General features: G+C 39.0%; 1 protein-coding gene across 1 annotated transcript in view; it reads left to right on the forward strand.

Annotated features, from left to right (window-relative positions):
* Positions 1-2,063: 2,063 nt before the first annotated feature.
* stk11 (serine/threonine kinase 11) overlaps positions 2,064-23,487 on the forward strand; it is a 32,689-nt gene continuing 11,265 nt past the window's right edge. The window contains exons 1-7 of the mRNA XM_056269610.1: positions 2,064-2,443; positions 13,612-13,695; positions 15,043-15,132; positions 17,338-17,470; positions 19,522-19,658; positions 20,146-20,273; positions 21,399-21,456. Of these exons, the coding sequence (XP_056125585.1) occupies positions 2,157-2,443; positions 13,612-13,695; positions 15,043-15,132; positions 17,338-17,470; positions 19,522-19,658; positions 20,146-20,273; positions 21,399-21,456 (917 nt within the window). The 5' untranslated portion in view covers positions 2,064-2,156. The remainder of the gene's footprint in view (positions 2,444-13,611; positions 13,696-15,042; positions 15,133-17,337; positions 17,471-19,521; positions 19,659-20,145; positions 20,274-21,398; positions 21,457-23,487) is intronic.

A 23,487-nucleotide genomic window follows, 5' to 3' on the forward strand; every position in this document is an offset into this window, starting at 1 on the left:
TTTTATAATAATATCAATTGATAATTAACTGTAACATTATTATTATTTTTTTTATTTAACAAAAAGTAAAAACTGCGCGCGCCCGGTCCGAGGGGAGTGTTGCTGGAGACCGGCGAGCGCGTTCACGGTTCTGCGCATGCGCGTTTCAACGAGGGGAGGGAGGTAAACAAGATGGCGGCAGCCTTGAAGCAGCAGCAGCGGTGAAGAACAGACGCGAGAAAATACACGAATAAAGAGCAGAACAGGAATATAAGCTTGAGTTCCAGACCGTCGTCGAGCTGTGCTGATGAGAGCAGCTTCAGGTCAGTGTGTTTGAAGAGCTTGTTCTCTGTCAGCGGTGTGTGTTAGCCGCAACCGCTAACCGCTATTGATAAAACACTCGTTTCCATCGACACAAACATCGCGTTTGTCACTCAAATCCCTCACATTACACGTCAGATAACACGCATTAGCTCAGCACGACGCGCGAGTGTGTGTGTGCGAAGCTGCGTGCTGTGATCGATTATCCGCATTACACGATCAGATATGATCGATCGATCAATCATCAAACATCTGAGGTTTCATTCTCTTCATATCGTGTCAGTTTCAAAGACCATTTCCGCAACATAAGGAAAAACCATGCTTTAAATCAGAATTATAAAAAGAATTTTGACTTTTAATATGTCATAACGATGATTTAGTGTCATAAATCTCGACGTTTTTATGTCATAGCTATGACCCAAAAATCAAAATTATGACTCGGTAAGCTATAGTTATGCCTTAATATGTAATGATTTCGAGTTTTTATCTCATAAATATGACTTAGTATGTCATAATTTCGACTTTATCTCATGTGTTCAACTTTTTATGAAACAAAATGACTTTTTATCTTATAATTAATATATTCCAAAGCACATTTTGTTCTTTTATGTGGACTTCAATGCAGTCCTGACTGCGTTTGGTGGATGTTATTTCTGCATTGTGTGTTTATTTATTTATCTCTTTTTTTATTATTATTTACTCGATCAAAACAGTACTATGGTGCATATGGCGTCAGACAGTAATTCTGTATGATTATCATGATGATGTTCATATACTGTTTACATGATACTCCAATGAATGCTATTGCATTACTATAGTAGCAGTTGTCAGTGTAATATAATATATAATATAATATAATTAAGGGATTTTCAATCTTGTAAATGCCATGGAGAACCCAAAACCCCTAAAATTCAAAATAACCCCTATTATAATTATGGATAAAATGAGTATTTAGTTTCTTTTACATTTACGTTATTAGGCTACTTTTTTACACACTATTATTCTGTACTGTTCGAGGTATTATTTTAATCAAATTTGATATAATCTAATCAGTTTATTTAAATTAAATCAGTTATTTTTATTAGTTATTTTATTCATTATTTAAATCAAGGGTTATGCATTTAATTATTATTTAAATCAAAATGTATGTATTGTAATCAAATTTAGGCTAGTTATTTAATCTTTTCTTCATTATTTATGTATTTGTACTGTGTTTTTCCACTCCCTCGCGAACCCCAGTTTGGAATATAATTAATATGCGTGTCAGAAAATGTGCTTGTGTTTTACAATATAAGATGGAAATGAAAATTACTCTCCTTCAAGCCATCCCGTGTTTATATGTCTCTTCTTCCAGCCAAACACACTCATACTCATATTAAACGATGGCTCTTCCACGCCTGATATCTATATTTTCGACACGCGTGTGTGAATCCGAGTGGCTGTATGAAGATATTGTTAAACATTGAGGCCTGTTTCATCATAAGCAGATTGTCATCATGAGGGCCTTTGATTAATCTTGCGTCTTATTTCTCTTTCTTCTAGGTCTTTATTTAGGATCTTGGACTCGGATTTCCCGTCATGCTGAAGTGAAATCCCTAATCCTGCTTCCGGAGCCGTGTTTCCCATCGGCCTGATTCGATTCGTCATGTTCACGCAGAGATGTCCATAGATCCAGACGTCGGATAATTAAACCCCGTGACTATAAAACACACTGTTTACGTTCCAGAGCTTTCGCGATGCTGCGGTTTAACAGGCGTGTGATGTTATTCGACTGACCGGTCTTCCCCGATCAGAACTGCTCCTCCGTTGCACCGGAATACACACATTCCCGACGACGGGCGATTGGGAGAGAGAGGATGAGCCTGGGCGGAGAGCTCCAGCATCTGGAGTACCTGACGGAGAACGAGCTCATGGGGATGGACACCTTCATCCACCGCATCGACTCCACCGACGTCATCTACCAGCCGCGGCGCAAGCGCGCTAAGCTAATCGGGAAGTACCTGATGGGAGATCTGCTCGGGGAGGGGTCGTACGGGAAGGTGAAGGAGATGTTGGACTCCGAGACTCTGTGTCGCAGAGCCGTTAAGATCCTGAAGAAGAAGAAACTCAGGAGGATTCCCAACGGAGAGGCCAACGTGAAGAAGTAAGAGCCGCTTCCTTTCTTGCTTTATCTTGAAGTTGTGTGAATTAAAGGCCCGTTCACACCAAGTTTGATCCAGTTCTGATCTCGATTCAGTTTTAGGGCTGGGCGATATGGCCAACATATCATATCTCGGTATTTTTTGGTTAAATGGTGATATCGGCACTTTCTACATTTTTCTATTTGGATAAAGAAAATCTGAATTTATTTAAAGAAAAGAATGTTATTTCACATCCTGCCCAATGATATCCTACAAACAATGTTGATATTGAAGGATATGGAAACAATTATAGTGAATGTAATGTAGGCTGTGCAATTTATTATGTGCTAAAAGGTGGTTAAAATCACGTCACATTGTAACATTACAATCTAAAACCAAAAATAATGCTTTTTTTTTTTTTTTTGACTAAAGGTTAAACTAAAAAATAAAAACAAATGCACAAACTAATTCTATTAGCCTGCGTTTGATAACCCCAAAAACATAGCCTACTTGTAGGTTTAAAATTAAAGGCCCGTTCACACCAAGTTTGCTCCAGTTCTGATCTCGAATCAGTTTGATATTGCTTACATGAGATTTGATTGATTTCAGTAAGTTGTTCTGTATCTTTCAACATACCTTCTGATGTTCATCCATGTTTGTTTGCTGCTGTAACTAGTAGTAAATCGGAAGAGATGATCGGTTCAACAACGAACTAAGACGCATTAAAGAGGCACTAAAACATTTTAGAGATGCACTGATATGAACATTTTGGCCGATACATTTGTGTATTTCTGTCAGATCAACAGAGGGTTATTAAAGTCACCCTGTAGTCAATAATTTTATCCCTTAAAACTCATCTTCACCAAAATGACCTTAAAATATCTTGAATGTAACTCGACACCCTTGCCTTATTCAGTATGTGCGGTTCTATGAATATGCAAATGAGCCCCGCCTCCATTGCGAATCGATATTGTGTTTTTTTTTAAGAATTGCAATTCTACAAGTATTGCGATTCGGTATTGCAATATATTGCGGGTTTTTTTAAGAATTGCAATTTTACAAGTATTTCGATTCGATTGCGAATTATTATTTTTTTACAAACACGACTAGACCATGGGGAAAAGTTAAATCATACACTTATACAGACTGTACATGATGTGTAAGATGAGTCATATTTACAAAAACAATTCATCTGAGTTTTATTTCAGAAGCCTCATACAGTCCTACATTCTCTTTAATAAATGATTCAATAACAAATACATTTTTTAACATTCACTTCTTGTCGCCGCCTAGTGGCGAAACAATGTAATCGATAAATACGCTATTTTAAGCGCCAAGTTTCTATCAAAAGCTGATTTACTCTATTTTGATCGCTACTGTAGACATCAGTGTTTATATTCGAACTGTAAACTTTTATCCCAGGACTTCTATGATGATGTGAACAATTGCAGCGCAGAAATAACGAGACTATGATGTTGAAAAGCGGTTTCATGATGATGTTTTCCTACATATTTGGCACGAGGGAAGACAACAGCCTTTAGTTTCTCTAGTCAGACTTCGTTAACGTCAACCAATAGTCAAGCAGCTTTAGTCATTTTAATGCTTCGTTGACAACAGTTGGTAAACCGTGAGAAAATCTACAATTGTTTTTTTCTTCCCTTTTTGAGCGTTCGTATTGCGTCACATGACAGAAGTGGAATGACTTGTGGATTATGTTGACTTTAATTCACTTTAGAAATGCCTCGTCTTTAGGCGGTGTTCGTTCTGTTCCTCCTGTGCTCTGAAATATCATCTTCCTGCAGTTTAATCACACAGAGCAGTTAAATTAATTAAAATGATGTGCAGTGAAGCCTTGGGCTTCTGCTTTAAATAGACCAGAGCTTTTGGACCGGCTTCAAACCCTCGCATGCCAGGACACGTGTGTTTGGGCTTTTGGTTGGATCTTGAAAGGAAGTGTGTTGTGCGATTAGTCCTCGTGTGTTCGCCGTGAGAGACACCCTTATAAGGCGGCGTCCTATCTGGAAAAAACTCATTAATTATTGATTTAAAACACGCTACGCAACTCGCAAAGATGAATCACACGGGACGCTGTGAAAACCTTCAGAATACACAGTCCAACCAACAACCTTCAACATCATCAGTTTATTCACTAAACTTTAGAAAATGGTAATAATGTGAGAAGAACTCAGTGGATATTTGACTGGTTTTGTCCGTCCTTCTGTTAGACTCTCACACATGAATTATGTTGAATATCTGTCAGCTGTTAAATTTAACTACACAATTAGATAATACCAGTTTAGCTCAACCAGTGACCAAGCAATGCTAACGTTTAGGGACGCACGATATGAACTGATAATTAAGTCCTTCTCATTACCGATAACCAATCAGTTCAAGCACTGATGAAACTGATATTTTAGTAGCTTTGGCCAAACTATGATAGCAAACATCAGTCCGGAGTCTTCAAAAGTTTGTATTTTTTGTGCAAGGCACCACAATAGTTAGTAACAGATCTATGGTTTATCTGCTCTTCGGCTAGCAACTCATTAACAACTAATTTATATTTAAGTATTTCATGTATAACAAAGAAATGCGTGTATTTAACCTTTAGTGCATGAGGATGAGGAAGGTATGACATGTTTTTCAAATACATAATAAATAAAATACATTTGTCAACCTCGAGAAAAACAAAAGTGCATAGGGCATAGTTGAGATTTCTCTGAAATTAGGCCATCCTTAAAAATATTCTTGTTTGCCGTAACCCGACCGACCCTGTCAATTTAGGACCGACCCAATTTTTTATTTTTTTTCCCTTTTAGTCCGACCGACTTGCCGGTTGTAAACTTGCATTAAGACCGTCCGATTTTTTTACTCTTCAAACAACTAATACAAATGCAATAAAATATAAATTATATTATAGTAAGTATTGTGAATATAAATTGCATAGGCTACGTTCTTTCTTTTAAATAAAAACCCGTGGCGTCATCTATTATGATTGTTTACACCATTGGTTTACGCATGTCACACTATGGCCTGCGTTCGCTTCGTTTCATTCACGGTCAATGGTTCGCGCTCGGTGATGATGGCTGCGGCGCGGCTGCTTGGGAAATACGTCTGTATGAGCCTACATTTAGGCGCTCATTATTAATAACAAATAGGAGAATAGGGAATCGATGTTAACGGCCTTTTCTCGGAGCGCGTCCAGCTCGTCACGACATGCCCACCGCGAACGCGCGTCACACACCAACTGCAGGCTCTGACAAACACACACACATAAGTGTGGGAAGCCAAACACACCGAAAGGGGGACAAACGGCGCGGTGTGTTACAGAGTTCGCGCTGCGCTGACTTGTAATCTGTGTGGCTCAATGGACCGAGACGCGCGAGCGCGACAGACTCGACAGCGCAGGAGAAGTGTTTGCTTGCGGCAGCCAATGGTCAGAGCGGCGGGAACTAATCTAACCAGCGCCGCGCTGACCAATAAAACAGCACATCCCAGACCGAAATGTACTAAATTTCACTAAAGAAAATCGACCATTCCATAATATGTCAGGACTACTTAATCGGCCTATAGTTTCCTACAATGCGCCTAGCCATTTGACCACACTGATTTCCGTTAATAATAGCAGATGTTTATGGGTCCAATTTAAACGAATAGTGCCAAATGCGCTGTTTTATTGGTCGGCACGGCGCTGGTGAGATTAGTCATTTTAATTTATTTGTTTCCCTCTGAAAATCCACTCTTTTTCCCCAAATGAATGCAGCTGGAATTAATGCAATAAACATGTTTTTTGACAAAGATTTCGAATTGTTTGTTGTCTATAACCTGTATCAGAATGAGATTCGCAATGGTGCGCCCAAAGGCATGGGTTGAAGACCCAGTCAGTGGCGCCACGATATGCAAATTTGTTTAAATTCATACCGACGTAATCACCATGACCAAAATTGTCCTTTTTTTTTTTTAATTGAATTTTGAAAAAAAAAAAATATATAGACCTACCTACCGACCCTTTATTTTATTTTTTTTGCTGTTACTGCAAACCTAAATACTTTTAAGGATGGCCTTATATAGTTTGACATAAAAAAATTAATAATAAACTTCCAATTTTGCACGACTCAACATCTTACCCTCTTCCAACGCTGCAAAAAATGCTTTTCTTAGTATTTTTTATCTTGTTTCCAGTACAAATATCAAAAAATTATTTAATCAAGAAAGATGCACTTACTAGATGAGTAAAAAAAATGCCATTAGATATTATGTCCTGTTTTCCGGGGGGAATTTAATTAAAATTAAGTGAGTTTTGGCTTAAAACAAGCTAAATGATCTGCCAATGGGGTCAGAAAAATGTTTATTCAAAGAGGAACAAGATTATTTTTCTGACCCCATTGGCAGATCATTTAGCTTGTTTTAAGCCAAAACTCATGTAATTATTTATTTCCCCAGAAAACAAGACTTAATATCTTATGGCATTTTTCTGCTTCAGTAAATGCATCTTGATTTAAGAAATGTTTGATATTTGGACTGGACATTTAAGACATTTCATAAATTCTAATATGTGCAGTTTCATGCTACAGACAGAAAGTGTGTGTGTGTGTGTGTGTGTGTGTGTGTGTGTGTGTGTGTGTGTGTGTGTGTGTGTGTGTGTGTGTGTGTGTGTGAGAGAGAGTGAGTGAGTGAGTGTAACATTTTATTAACATGATGATAACATTTATTTCTGTCTGTTGTTGACGGTATATTCCGATTCATATCCAAAATCCCCTTTAATATGTCAACAAAAATCAAATGAGAGTTTTGAACCTGACTTTATCCAATGTTCAGATTTCTGTTCTGGAAATGTATGCAAATTAGTGCACGCATATTTAATTAAATAATGCCAGACAAAACTTTTCGGAAGACTCGTAATACACAAAAAAATTGCAATTCATAATGGATAACTATGGTTATATCTGTTAGTAAATGTGTTTACCGTGTTCACCTGTGTCTTGCTATTACTAGCCATTTCTGGCTGAAGATAACCGTTCCAGTCAGTAAATGTAAAAGCTTCAGCATGTTTTCTCAGTGTGGTTGGTTGTTGTCCAAGTGGGTCAGATGGCTGATAAACACATGCACTAGTGTGTGTGTGTGTGTGTGTGTGTTTGCATCAGCTCAAGGCTATTTCAGTCGAGTGGAAACACGGCCCGTCTCTCTGCTGATCACGACACATTATAATAATAATCATATCTCGCTCGCTCTTTCCTCATACTTCATCAGTCTCTGTGTCCTGGTCCAAACTTCCAGTGAGATCTAAAGTCTGAATGTTTACTTGCACTCTTAAAAATAAAGTTTCCAAATAGTGTTCGTTTCATCAGCAATTAGTCTTAGTCCTGTCAAATGTACTTTTTAGTTTTTATAAGATTTAGTAGGGATGCGCTGAAATAAACATTTTGGCCGATAGCCGATAATTCTTAATATTTGATAACCGATATATTGGCCGATAAATCTAAATCCAAATTTGGATATAGTTTTTGAGAGCCTGATTACAAAAACAAAAGTCTCACTATTAAAATCCACGTCCCAAACACACGATTATAATGATGTTCTTATAATTTTACGTAGCCGATATGAGACTTGCACTGCAATTTACTGTATTTTCATTTTTTGACGTATTTCAATCATATTTCAAGCAATTCATAACCATCATGTTGAATCTGAAGAGTCTCAGCTGAAGGAAATAATACATTATTTATTGGCTTTAATATATCGGACACATTTTTTTTATCGGGCCGATAACCATAACATTAAAAATGAGCATATATCGGCCGATACCGATATGATGGCCGATATATCGTGCATCCCTCTAGAGTTTTCACTGTTTGATGTTATTAGATAGAACTGGTGAACGGTGTACAATATAGTATTATTTGCCATGTGGCTGACGCATAATGTCGCTAGTTGAGCAGAAATATATCATCATGTTTCGCTTCTTCCCTTCAAAGTTGCGTTATATTTCCTTCTAAGCGTAAAGGTTGGAAAGTGGCTGGATTAGGTGTTGCTCCACTGTTCTCCATGTTCGTGGAGTACATCTGTCTTTCATATTGTATGCATTCAGCCAATCAGCGTACACGTACATACACTGCATAACATGCCCTTGTTTAAACAAGCATGATGCACTTAAATCTAAAGTTCACGAAAACCAAGCAAAAACAACTCTTATGAATTGATAAGAATTCTTGAAAATAGCATAAATATCTAGTCACTAATAAATGCTGTTGGATTTTAAATCTAGACCAAAAATTTAGTGAAGATTGCATTAAAACTGGAATATTTAACCTTAAATTCAGCTTATTTAAATGTTAAGATGAGCAATAACCTGAAAATAGATTAAAATTCTTAAAACGTTAGTACTTTACTTAGATTTAAGTGTATCTTGCTTGTTTTAAGAAGGGAATTTTTTGCAGTGTAACAAAAAAAAAAAAATCATATTTGAACTTAATTAAGATTCTTGAAATTATCATTTTTAGGGGTGGTATTATTATTAAAATTAGCATAACAATCTAATCGAACATACACAACTGGTTTCTGGTCAAATCTACCTCAAAATGAGCTGAAATTCACTTGCCATGACTAAAGAACACCAATTTGGTTAAATTAAGATTTATATTCTAGTGTGCAATGTATTTTATAATTTTTTTTTAAAAATCTTTCATAGCATAAAACAAGACATATTTTCTAGAGACGCTTGTTTATTTTATTTTATTTTTCTTAGATGTCAGTTTTTGCCGTTCCTGTTGTGTGGGTTTAGACTCTAACTTTAAACGACGCTCCTATAACTAAACCGGTTCCCAGTTCCCCCGGCCTGAACACGCCAGCAAGCCAGTATTTATCAGTAAAAATGCAAGTTTTCAGAGTTTTAGGCAAGGCAAGGCAAGGCAAGTTTATTTATATAGCACATTTCATACACAATGGCAATTCAAAGTAGGGGTCGACCGATATGTGATTTTCAGGGCCGATACCGATTATTACAGGTCAAAAAGACCGATAACCGATATATATATTATAGCTACACTACCGTTCAAAAGTTTGGGGTCAGTGAGAATTTTATTTTTATTTTTTAGAGGAAAGAAATCAATACTTTTATTTATCAAGGACAGTAAAGACATTTATAATGTTACAAAAGATTCTATTTCAAACAAATGCTGTTCTTTTGAACTTCCTATTCATCAAAGAATCCTAAAAAAAAACAAAAAAAACTGTACAACTGACAGACCAACAACTGTTTCAACATTGATAATAATAATAAATGTTTCTTGAGCATCAAATCCTCATATTATACTGATTTGTGAAGGATCATTTGACACTGAAGACACTGACACTGGTGATGCTGAAAATACAGCTTTGATCACAGGAATAAATTACACTTTACTATATATTCACACAGAAAACAGCTGATTTACACTGGAATAATATTTAATACTATAACTGATTTTTGTTGTATTTTTAATCAAATAAGCGCAGCCATGGTTAGCAGAAGAGAATTCTTTTAAAAGTATTTAAAATCGTACCGACCCCAAACTTTTGAACGGTAGTGTATGTCTGGTGTAAAACTGTAAATTAATGTAAAAATTAAGAATAACAAAGGGTTTTGACAAATACTTTCTTTAAATGATTTTAAACATATCTTTGAATCTGAGAACTGTTATTAATAATAATAATAACTTGTAAAAAGTGCAGGGAGCACCCAGCAGCATTCTGTAAACATTTTGTAGAACTTAGACTCTATTTTAATTTTTAAATAAAATTTTAGTAATCAAAAAGCATTTCTAATGAATTAAAATCAAACTTATTCAATTTATTTACAGTTTAACAAAAATTTAATTTTTAGGGCCTTGTGAAAAACCGAACTTTTATTTTGACGGGTTGCCGTGGAGATCTTTGAGTTTCTGTGTGTTTATGATATGTCGATAACTTTTCTCAGTTGAAGCATTAAAAAGCTCATGAAGTGACAAAGCGGCTCTGGAGATGATGTTTATGCAATCATGTCCTCATATAATGATGCGGCTGAGGCTGAAAACAGCGCAAGCGTCACGCGTGCTCCAGTGTGTGTGTGTGTGTGTGTGTGGTAACTGAAATCACGCGTCTCTGCGCCATTCATTTAACGTTAGAGACACGCAGGATTCATATTTAAATAGTCTTTTTGCGGTTTGATTTGTACTGACCTGCTTTTTATTAATTCATCTAAAAGTTGACAAATTCCGTGATATTCCGCTTTATCCACAGTATTCCTGCGCCCCATGACGCTTTGCGCGAATTGTGGGTGTAACTTCCGTTAAGATGTAAACAATCAGTGAACGACTAAGCTCTATGGACGCAATAATAGATTTTTAAACCTTTTACGATGACATTACATTATTCTACTCACCCTTCAATCATTGAACATTAAAAGGACATTTAAAAGTGTAAAAGCATCAACAAGGTAGCTTTCAACAGACCATGAATAATCTCAAAAGCATCTTTCCACAGCTAAATCGGTCGGTTAAATATATCACTGTGGTAACGTTAATTGTATTATGTAACATACGTTGCCTTAATAAAAAAGTGTTTTACTTCAGCATTACGTGATACTATTTTAAAGTGATTTCAGTCATTTTGACAGATAATAAATTGTATTTACCTGGAAAGAGACGTGAGGATTTGGAGAGGATTCCAGTGAATTATTAATGGTATACAGCGTAAATTAAATCGGGAGAACAGACCACAAATGTGCAGTATGTGTTGACTTTTGTCATACTATTACAGCGGAATTCAAAAGGAAAAAAGAAAATAATCATGAGGAAAAGAATGCAGAGCTCTTACTATGGATATTCTTGTTATAACATGTCACGTTAAAATACCGAGTGTTACGTTATTCTTAGATAAAACATGAAAGAAAACTGATTGCTCATTAAGTCAAACTGACGGATCAGGTTTATTTGTAGGGCAACCTTATGATTTGAAATGATTCGTTTCAGTCTTTTTGAATGGAAGTTCCCCAAACCGGAAGTGCCGCCCATAATTCAAAACGCAGTAAGCTTGTCAGGAATAAGGTGTATAGAGGGGTTTCACCAACGTCACGTTCTGGGCGGTAACCCGGATGCGCGGCCATTATGGAGGCACTCGGATGTAAACAGCATGGATTGCACTGTTCATGTACTACTGAACACATTGTTACACTAATAAACCACGGAAAAAACACGTGGTAGGTGCGAAATCATATAGAGAAGGACTTGGGAAGCAGGAGAGAGCGCAACATTTTGACAAACTAAAGTTAATATGTTTTATGTGGTCACATTATGTGGTAGCTGCTAAAGATCCGAACGAGTTAGCTTCTCTAGCACGTAACACTACTGCAATTCTTCCATCTATTTATTATCCCGAAATAAGATACGTTCAGATTGTCAGTCCAAAAAAGCACATGAAATTCGTTTCAAGTTACATCCATATGTGGTTTGAAATCCTATTCAAATCACATATCAGGACATCAGCCTCAGTCTGAACGCTCGGATTTCGCGTGGTATGTCTTAAAATGCAAACGTCATTTATAGGAAACATGCTGATGAAAGTCACTGCCGAAACAATGCTGTGTTGTTGCAAAGTGCCGGACGAGCAGAAAAGTATTATTTCTGAAACCGGCGCAGACGAGCGTGGGAAAAAAGCAGTAGCTAACGTTATATACCAGCCTCCTACAGTTCTGCCGCAGTAGTCCAGCGCGGTGGCTATACACATTTCCATGTTGTAACATTTAAAAAAGACAACATCTAACATTATATTGCAAATGCAACCCCTCCATCAACGCAAAGTCATTGCCATTATTACCAAATAACATGCATGGACACACACGTCGGATCTGAACAGTTGCGATACACAGTGTGGACATCATTTTAGATCAGATTCCAATTTGATACAAAGATAATCAGATTTGGACTGACAGTGTGAATGTAGCTAGCCATAGTTAACTACGTCGACATTTTAGCCATAGTCAACGCTTCATTTACACCTGTCTGATGATGTACTACCTCTCTCAACCACAAACGCCTTCTTTCATCAGTTTTTTGCACTCTTCTCTTTAACTTTTGACAGTCTATAGCACTCGACATGTTTTTTCCCGATGTGACCGATTGGTACAGACAAAAACTCGACCATTTTTCAGCAGCAATAATCAGCCAAATTTGCGAGTCCATTCAGTTCAGTGGCATTATTCACGTTCTGTGCCTCCAAAATGGCCGACTTCCGGATTGATGACGCGTCGTGAAACCCCTCTATACAGTAAACTCCGTTTTTATGACTGGATTCCGCGACTCCGTCTGTTCTGCATCGCGGAAATCACAGGGCTCTATTATATTGAGGTATTTTGCAACTTCAGTGTAGTAAGCTATTGCTTCTTCAGCAAAGTCTGCGGCTGCCTTAACTTTGAGAGACTGAAGCGTGATCAGTGAAGCAGCTCTAGTCAGCGAGTGCTCTCTCGGTGTGAGTGCAACACTTTCAGTGCCTCAGCTCTCCGCGCTGATTGGCCGGACTCGTGACTCCCCACAAATCAGATGTGCAGGGACATTAGTCTAGTCTACAGAGTGGTGAGTTCCGACAAAGGTGGCTGCGTCAAAGCCAAATATAGCGCATTTCAAAATAAAATTATTTTATCGGCAAATCGGTTTTGAAAATGGCCGATACCGATAACCATAAAAATGCTTAATATTGGCGCCGATAATCGGTCGACCCCTAATTCAAAGTGCTTTACATAGAAGAAATTAAAATAATTAAAACCGTGTCAGTACTACATTAAACTACTATATAATGTATAATAATGCAATGGGGGAGTATTTGTGGGTTATTGTGATAATGTCTGATGTTACCAGTAAAAGTGGCCGACATTATTTTAAATATATCTAGTCTGTGAAAGAGTGCAAACATATTCATCTGAAATAATTCTGTATTTTCAGCTTGAGAATCATCAATATTCATTATTACTAGTATATACATTATTGTGGCACATCCTCCAAAAACGGCTTCATCCGTGCGTAATGAACTCGTTCGGTGTGTTAACAAGCTGATCTGTGATCATTTAGGCCTTTAGTGTTTTCATATGTCATAAATGTGTTTAGGTCTGTAACATAATCATGTTGAATAATCTGTCAGAGTTTTTATGATACATTGAATACTGTGTTTTGTTGTTGTCCTGCAGGGAGATTCAGCTTCTGCGACGACTACAACACAAGAACGTCATCCAGCTGGTGGACGTGCTGTACAACGAGGAGAAGCAGAAAATATATCCTTTACGCCGAGAGTGTGTGTGTGTGTGTGTGTGTGAGAGAGAGATGCTGTAACCCACAATGCTGTGCTTTCAATTTCAGTCTTTTTCTTGCTCGTGAAAGTGCAAGTCTGTCATATCGGCTGATATCTGTCATGCATAAGATTATACTGAGAACATCATCATAATTGTGTGTTTGGGTCGTGGATTTTAATGCTGAGACTTTTGTTTTTGTAATCAGGCTCTCAAAAACTATATAAAAATTTGGATTTAGGTTTATCAGCCAATATATCGGTTATCGGCTTTCAGATATTAAGAGTTTCGGCCAAAAATGTTCATATCGGTGCATCTCTAGTCAAGAATGGAAATGTAATGGAAAGTAAAGCGTGTTGCATTGTGGGATATGGTTTAGCACTCTGCTTCAGGGTTCGTACAAGCTGCTTAAAGTACTCGAATTTGACTGGAAAAACCTTGAAAATATTCATATTTTCAAAAAGGTACTTGGAAAAGTGCTTGAGTTATTTAACTACTAAATATATTAAAGTGCTTTTTTAATTTATTTTTAATTTTTTCTACACAAACACAATCTTTTCAGGCAAAATTACATTTACATTTGACATTATTCATTCAGCAGACGCTTTTATCCAAATGAGAACAATAGAAGCAGAGAAACTAACAATAGGAGAAAATGTGCAAGTGTTATTAGTCTAACACAGTACGTGTATTTCATTTTTTTTTTTTTTTAGATTATAGATATTACGGAAGCCCTGAACCGCAACGAAAAAAAAAAAAATCTAGCATTTTGAGAATAAAGTGGAAATATTTCGAGAATAAAGTCGATCACACACACACAATCTTCTACAGAAGACTTCTCGTAATTTTGACTTTAATCTCGAAATGCTAGAATTTAATTTTTTTTTTTTTGTGTTTCAGGGCTTCTGTAAGATATAGAATAGAAGATAGTGTTAGTATTAATCCGTGTGATAATCCCCCATCAGACCCTTCCTCAATACCAAGTACGCCAACATTATAATATAAAATATTATTTATTGAACAGTAATAGCCATAACTTTGTATTTAATATATATTATTAAATGAGTTGTATTTGCAATACCTTATATTTGTAATCTGAGAAAAAACAATCCTAAAGATGTTGTTTGATAAGTGTGATTCTCTAATTGTAGTGCTTGAAAAGTCGTGGAGTTTCTTATTACAGTTTCTGTACGAACTCTGCGACTGCAATAGTGTTTGCTCAGAGTCTGGCGCTGGTATCCACTGAGGAAAGCTATTCTGTAGAACTGAATGTGAACTGAGTTGAGTTGTTGTGTGGTTTTGGTTGTTTGTTCCTTGACGTGTTCGGCTCACGTATATGGTGATGGAGTATTGTGTGTGTGGGATGCAGGAGATGCTGGATAGCGTTCCAGAGAAAAGATTTCCAGTGTTTCAAGCTCACGGGTGAGACGCCAGCCGGCAGATACACACACACTCCTCTGAGAACACACACACACTCCTCTGAGAACACACACTCAAACACATCATCTGTCACTTTAATGAACCTTTGATGATCTATCACGTTCTATATTAATGAGCTATTTTGATATTTGTGTTCATTTCCCACAGACGTCAGATATAGACACACACGTCATATTCCGTTCGTGACCGCAGATCCACTTTATACAGACGCCGTTGTCATTTTGAATCGTTGAAATGTTCGTTTTTAGCCTAAAAATACTCAGCAATGCTGTCGACTTATGAATCTACACATGGTTTGTCTTAAAGGGATACTCCACTTTTTTTGGAAATAGGCTCATTTTACAACTCCCCCAGAGTTAAACTGTTGAGTTTTACCGTTTTTGAATCCATTCAGCCGATCTCCGGTTCTGGCGGTACCACTTTTAGCATAGCTTAGCATACATCATTGAAGTGGACAAGACCATTAGCATTTCTCAAAAAAAAAATTACCAAAGAGTTTCGATATTTTTCCTATTTAAAACTTGACTCTTCTGTAGTTACATCGTGCACTAAGACCGACGGAAAATGTAGAGTTGCGATTTTCTAGGCGGATATGGCTAGGAACTATACTCACCTAAAGGATTATTAGGAACACCTGTTCAATTTCTCATTAATGCAATTATCTAATCAACCAATCACATGGCAGTTGCTTCAATGCATTTAGGGGTGTGGTCCTGGTCAAGACAATCTCCTGAACTCCAAACTGAATGCCAGAATGGGAAAGAAAGGTGATTTAAGCAATTTTGAGCGTGGCATGGTTGTTGGTGCCAGACGGGCCGGTCTGAGTATTTCACAATCTGCTCAGTTACTGGGATTTTCACGCACAACCATTTCTAGGGTTTACAAAGAATGGTGTGAAAAGGGAAAAACATCCAGTGAGCGGCAGTCCTGTGGGCGAAAATGCCTTGTTGATGCCAGAGGTCAGAGGAGAATGGGCCGACTGATTCAAGCTGATAGAAGAGCAACTTTGACTGAAATAACCACTCGTTACAACCGAGGTATGCAGCAAAGCATTTGTGAAGCCACAACACGCACAACCTTGAGGCGGATGGGCTACAACAGCAGAAGACCCCACCGGGTACCACTCATCTCCACTACAAATAGGAAAAAGAGGCTACAATTTGCAAGAGCTCACCAAAACTGGACAGTTGAAGACTGGAGAAATGTTGCCTGGTCTGATGAGTCTCGATTTCTGTTGAGATGTTAGAGTCAGAATTTGGCGTAAACAGAATGAGAACATGGATCCATCATGCCTTGTTACCACTGTGCAGGCTGGTGGTGGTGGTGTAATGGTGTGGTGGATGTTTTCCTGGCACACTTTAGGCCCCTTAGTGCCAATTGGGCATTGTTTAAATGCCACGGCCTACCTGAGCATTGTTTCTGACCATGTCCATCCCTTTATGGCCACCATGTCCCCATCCTCTGATGGCTACTTCCAGCAGGATAATGCACCATGTCACAAAGCTCGAATGATTTCAAATTGGTTTGTTGAACATGACAATGAGTTCACTGTACTAAAATGGCCCCCACAGTCACCAGATCTCAACCCAATAGAGCATCTTTGGGATGTGGTGGAACGGGAGCTTCGTGCCCTGGATGTGCATCCCACAAATCTCCATCAACTGCAAGATGCTATCCTATCAATATGGCCCAACATTTCTAAAGAATCAATGCCACGTAGAATTAAGGCAGTTCTGAAGGCAAAAGGGGGTCAAACACAGTATTAGTGTGGTGTTCCTAATAATCCTTTAGGTGAGTGTATACACTCATTCCTGCGTAATAATCAAGAATCTTCACTGCCGTACCATGAGTGCAGCAGGCGTAATGATATGACGCAGCGCCTGAAAATAGTCCCCAGCTCGGTAACTTCCAACGTGACCTATTTTCAGGCGCTACGTCATATCATTACGCCTGCTGCACAGAACCGGAGATCGGCTGAATGGATTCAAAAACGGTAAAACTCAACAGTTTAACTCTGGGGGAGTCGTAAAATGAGCCTATTTCCAAAAAAAGTGGAGTATCCCTTTAAAGCGTATTAAAAACACCTCATAGACAACATTGAAACCCTGATATTCACCACAGCGGGACTTTTGACCGGTGCAAAGTTCTAGGTTGTAAATGCCCTAATGAACTGTGTGTCTCCTTCAGGTACTTCTGCCAGCTGCTGGACGGCCTCGAGTACTTGCACAGCCAGGGGATCGTCCACAAAGACATTAAACCCGGGAATCTGCTGCTCACTACAGACGGGGCGCTGAAGATCTCCGACCTGGGGGTGGCGGAGGTGAGCCTCTCTCGGACACACGGCCCGCTCAAATACGATCAGAGTTAGTGGATGTCAACTAGAAAATCACATGAAATGCAATTTTTAGGCAAAGTTTATTTATAAAGCACATTACATACACTATGGCAATTCAAAGTAGGGCTGCACAATATATCGAAAATGTATATATCGTGATATGCATATCGCAACGGCTGGGTCGTGAACTGGTGTACGTATCACTCGCTGCTCTCGGCTGAATAACTTTTCTAGCTTTAATAATAATAATCCATACATTGAAAACTAAGCAGTGTTTTATTTTTACAAATGATTATTCAGTTTCTGATGTTAATAACGCTTCAGTAAAACACTGATGTTCACTTCCAGAAGCTGGAGGGGTGTTTTCTCCTCACAAAAAGAATGTGAAACACGTATGTAGGTTATATCATTTTAAAGATAAGTTTATTTTACACACTTTAAAGGGATAGTTCCCCCCAAAAATGTAAACTCTGTCAGTAATTACTCTCCCTCATGTTGTTCAACCCCGTAAGACTTTCGTTCATCTTCGGAACACAAATTAAGATATTTTAGATTAAATCTGAGAGCTGGATCACTCCTCCATAGGCTTCTACGGGATTGAAACTTGCCGGTCCAGAAAAGTTAGTAAAGACATCGTTAAAATAGTCCGAGTGACTACAGCGGCTCAACCTTAAGATTATCAAGCGACGAGAATACTTTGTGTGCGCAAAACACAAACAAAAACAACGACTTTATTCAACTATTCATTTCCTTCTCTGTTCGGCCGTGATATTTCACGTAGTGATATTGCGCAAAGCTTTTAGGTTGTAAGTCACACGCATCACACACACATGACCAGCGTCGGCCAATAGTGAGCCTGCGTGTGACGTGCAACCTAGAAGCTTTGCGTAATATCACTACGTGAAATATCACGGCCGTACAGAGAAGGAAATGATTAGTTGAATAAAGTCGTTGTCAAAGCAAACCTTCTTATCAACCTGCTGGACACATATTACAAGCTCAAAATGATTATTCTCACATTGTTTTAGAGCAGGGGTCTCCAACACGTCGCTCGCGAGCTAGGCTACCAGTAGCTCGTGGCATGTTCACATATCGCGCTCACATATTTTGCTTGCTCAAGTTCGTTATTTCAAATGTAGGCACGTGCCAAGCGCGCTCATAAGCGACGCGCTCATTTTTTCCAGGCGCAGTATGTTTGTACTTCGCGGTTGTCTATGACAACTATTGACAACAAACCCACCGTAAGCTGTCATGAGACTTTCTATGGTAGCCCATAAGGGATAAAAAACATATATATATTTTTTTTTTAAACGCGGCACACGCAACGACGGGCCGCACTAACATTAAACTTTAATGTCAAGTAGGGGGCCACAAAATATCGGGCCGCGAGTTTGAGACCACTGCTTTAAGCATTATCAAATCACATATCGAATATCGCGTTATTTAATGAGTTATCGCATTTTTCTTCAATATCGTGCAGCTCTAGTTCAAAGTGGTTTGCATAGAAAATAAGCACAAAATAAAAGCAAGGGAAAAGGAATTAAAAGAGAAATGATTTTACGGATTTTACAAATCCGTTTCAAGCTACATCCTTATGATGTTTGACATCCATTCTGGAAATCCGTCATTGCCATAGAAACCAATGGAGATAATTAGGGAAACGAAAGAGTTGCATGGACACACACACACACACACACACACATCGCATCTGAACACAAGTCGCCATCCTTTTACATCAGATTCAGATACACAAATAATCAGATTTGGACTGAGCTTTCCTGGAGCACGGACACTAGAGCGCTGGCGCTTGCAACGCCAAGGTCATGGGTTCGATTCCCAGGGAAAGCGAGAACTGATAAGAGTGTAAATGTGTAGCTTGAGTCGCTTTGGATAAAAGCGTCTGTCAAATGCATAAATGTAAATGACAGTGTGAACGTAGCCTTATAGTCGCGTGGAACGGAAGTTGCGCTCGTCTTTTCTTCCCTATTGTGACGCATGTCTGAGTAAAATGTCTTCTGTTGACCTCTGACCTCCAGGCGCTGCACCCGTTCGCGGAGGACGACACGTGCCGCACGAGTCAGGGGTCGCCAGCCTTTCAGCCGCCAGAGATCGCCAACGGCCTGGACACGTTTTCAGGGTTTAAGGTGGACATCTGGTCCGCCGGGGTCACACTGTGAGTTCATCACACACACACACACACACACACAAATATTCTTGTATAGTGAGACCTACTCTATTACAAGATACTAAAAAAGTGGGCGGAGCTAAAGAGCTCTTTTGGCAATTTCCTCGCCGCGACACTCTGATTGGTGGAATTTTCTGTGCAGCATTATGGGTAATGTAGTTTTCCCACCAAAAACTCAGTTAAATGATTATTTAAAAAAATAAGTTGAAATAATGTGAACGCATGGTTTCAGCAAAAGCACATTCCACCGATTAACAAGTAACCTCACAGTAGGGCTGACTTTAATGGTACTTTATACGTATGTATCATATATAAGTTTCCCTATGGAGTAAATCAATGGAGTGTTTATTATTGCTCTATAAGCGGATCCATGTGTGACTGAAGCGCTCTGATTCCTACTTCTCTTTTGCATTTGAATGTGTTCTGCTGTCATCAAAGCTAGTAACCCACTAAACCTTTCTGTTCCCGCTGGCAGATATAACCTAACGACGAGCCTGTACCCGTTCGAAGGGGACAACATCTATAAGCTATTTGAGAACATCGGGAAGGGCGACTACAGTGTTCCTGAGGACTGTGGCCCGCTGCTCTCAGACCTGTTGAGAGGTGAGACGTCAAACTTTTGCTTATAAAGCACTTTCTAAACCATTAGAATGGACCAAAGTGCCGTCCAGAAATAGCAAATAACTCTAAAATACATAGAAACATTAAATAACATTAAAACATGACACCAAGAAAATCATACAGCCAATCACTCACAGTTCTCAGACCGAATTAAACGCAGAAATCTTGATCAAATAAATGTCTTCAGAGAGATTTTTTTTAATTATTTAACAATTATTGGGATTGTAAAACCACATTTAAAGGGATAGTTCACCCTGTTAATTTACCTTCAGGCCATCCAAGATGTTTAGAGTCCTCATTTAGTATGTGCGGTTCTATGAATATGCAAATGAGCCCCGCCTCCACTCACTCACTCAGCTCAGAGATCCACTGGTTGACGATCACACGTTGATCTGATTGGTTACAAGGTCGTTTGTGACGTCAGAAACACCAGCGATTTCAAACCGTGTTTTTGAGACTGTCTTTGGTTCACTGCAGTTTTAAGCAGGAAATACTCAGCAATGCTGTCGACTTATGAACTTACACATGGTGTGTCTTAAAGCGTATTAAAAACACCACATAGACACATAAACAAGCTTGAGTTTCAACACAGCGGGACTTAAAGTGTCAAAGAACACATCTAGGCAACACAGATGTAATACCCGTGGCTCCTGATAATACACTGGTCTTTGCAAGAAACATCATATCCTGTATTCCGCAGCTGTGCTGTAATTCATAGGTTTGACCTTTAGATGGCGACATTGTGACACTAATGATCAGCACTGATGTTGTGTTTGAGCAAACGCTGATGAAACGTCAACACACACTCTCACACACTCACACACACACACACACTCTCTCTCACACACACACACACTCTCACACACACTCTCTCTCACACACACACACACACACACACACTCTCTCTCTCTCTCTCTCTCTCTCTCTCTCTCACACACACACACACACACACACACACTCTCTCTCTCTCTCTCTCTCACTCACACACACACACACACATGCACGCACACACTTACACATTCTCACACACAAACATACTGGCAGTTAATAGTAATTGCGTGTGAATCTCTGCTGATGTTTCTTCATCTGAGGTGTTTGTATCTGCAGGAATGCTGGAATATGATCCTGTAAAGAGGTTTTCAATACAGCGCATCAGACAACACAAGTGAGTCCATCATCCTCATGCTCACACACTCACGTCAACAACATCATTCACATCATCTGCTGATGAGATTAATATGAAATCGTGCAGTTTTGGCTCTCCCTGTCTTAGAGGATCTGTTACGCCAGTCTTAGGGTGTATTCACACCTGCCTTGTTTGGTTCGATTCAATCGAACTCTAGTCCGTTTCCCCCCTTGGTGCGGACCTTTTGGGCAGGTGTGAATACAGCAATCGAACTCGGGTGCGGACCAAACAACCGAACCGAGACCCAGCTGAAGAGGTGGTCTCGGTACGCTTCCACACGAACTCTGGTTCGTTTACGGTGTGAACATGAACCGACCCAACTGCAAGAAAACACTGCGCCTTTGAGTTAACAGGCTTCCGTAGTCGGAGATTTGGGCATAATCAATGGTTTGTGTTATTGTTGTTTAAGTGCGAAAGAGAATTCCATTCAGGCCACACGATACTGTTGCGCGTCTTTCTGCGCGTCGTGTGTGTGCGTCATTGGAATGAATGAATGAGTGTGTGCATCAGGACATTCACATACAGCGCGTTCTCTTTAGTCTAATCGCGCATAGATGCAAAACAAGCTTTTGCAGTTCATATAATGTAACGATAGTTACAATACAAGGATGACGCTGCGTTAAACTGGACAAACTTAAATCGCAAGCGTTAACATTAGTGTTGTTAGCAGTAGCCTATATACAATAAGATTCTCATTATTTGAATGTGTGAACATAGCCCCTCTCTATGAATCAAAACTTTATACCTAATCCGTCTTCTGCGCAGTTTCTTCATATTGCGTTGTACAGAATAACACAAAATTTGTAAAATAACAAATATTGCAGTACGAAATATCTCCATGCTGAGCCTTTTTTGCACTTCCTGATTTCCCTACTTGAGAATCCTTGTCCAATGAATGGACGGCCTTAGCACACGTGTGGTTTTGTTGACAAATTTTGGTTCACTTGCAAAAAGAGCAGTGTGAAAGCGAACCGTACCAAAAAATATATATATATATTTATTTGGTCCGGACCAAAGCAAGTGAACTATCGGACTTTCCTGGTGTGAATACACCCTTAGTGTAGTTTCAGGCTCTGCTAGAACAGTTTTCCTGCTTGAATGTTGATTATTCTCCTCATATTCTCCATTGTTGCGGCTCCTCTCTTCCCAGTCTGTCAGTAACGCTCTAGCCGTTTCTCAATGTCAAGGAAGGATCCTCGGAAGCCGGAACATCCGTCGAAGGACTGTTCCAATGTCGAGGATCCTCAGAATTTCAACCAAGGACTGAGTCCTTCGTTCGGAAAATATCCCATACACAGGAAAGGATGCATATGTGTAGACTTCGCGCTCTCAAATCGCCCACAATCCTATGCGCGTAGCTTTGCTATCTTGTTAAAAAAATACACAATGTCGGACGTTAGCGGAGTCGGAGCAATAACGGGGCAATATGCTTTCAAATGTAAATATTTACGTTACCATACATTTGTTATAACCGTCATATAAGTAAAGTTTAACGTTTAAATGCCTGTACAAATTACTACCGTATTGATATTTCAAATTATACAAATATATACTAATTTAATACGTTATTGATGGGATGATGGCTAACTGAACCGGACCTGTCATTTTAACAATTGTTAGCTTGTTTGCCGTCACCGGCATTTCTTTTATAAATAACTACTTAAGTTGTACAAAGTAATGTAACGTTAATATTATACCATTCGGAGCGTTATTCTCGTCTTTTTTAGCAGGGACCAACGGACCTTTTCACTGACGTAATGACGCAATAACGTGCACTTGCTAGCCTGTTCCATTTATGTGTTCTCCGAATGCAAAGAGGAGCCTGAAGAAAATGACTTGGAAGGACGAGTCCTGCCAAGGAAGTATCCTTGACATTGAGAAACACCTTCTGTTTACTTCCTGTCTCTATGAAGCCCCTCCTCCTGAAAAGCACACTGTGCTCTGATTGGTCGGCTGGAGCAGTGCGTTGTAATTGGTCGAGTGCTTTGAGTGTGTTTGGGAAATGCCCCG

This window comes from Rhinichthys klamathensis, unplaced genomic scaffold, assembly GCF_029890125.1.
Source record: "Rhinichthys klamathensis goyatoka isolate OS25496 unplaced genomic scaffold, OSU_Roscu_1.1 h1tg000284l_1, whole genome shotgun sequence".
Classification (NCBI taxonomy): domain Eukaryota; kingdom Metazoa; phylum Chordata; class Actinopteri; order Cypriniformes; family Leuciscidae; genus Rhinichthys; species Rhinichthys klamathensis.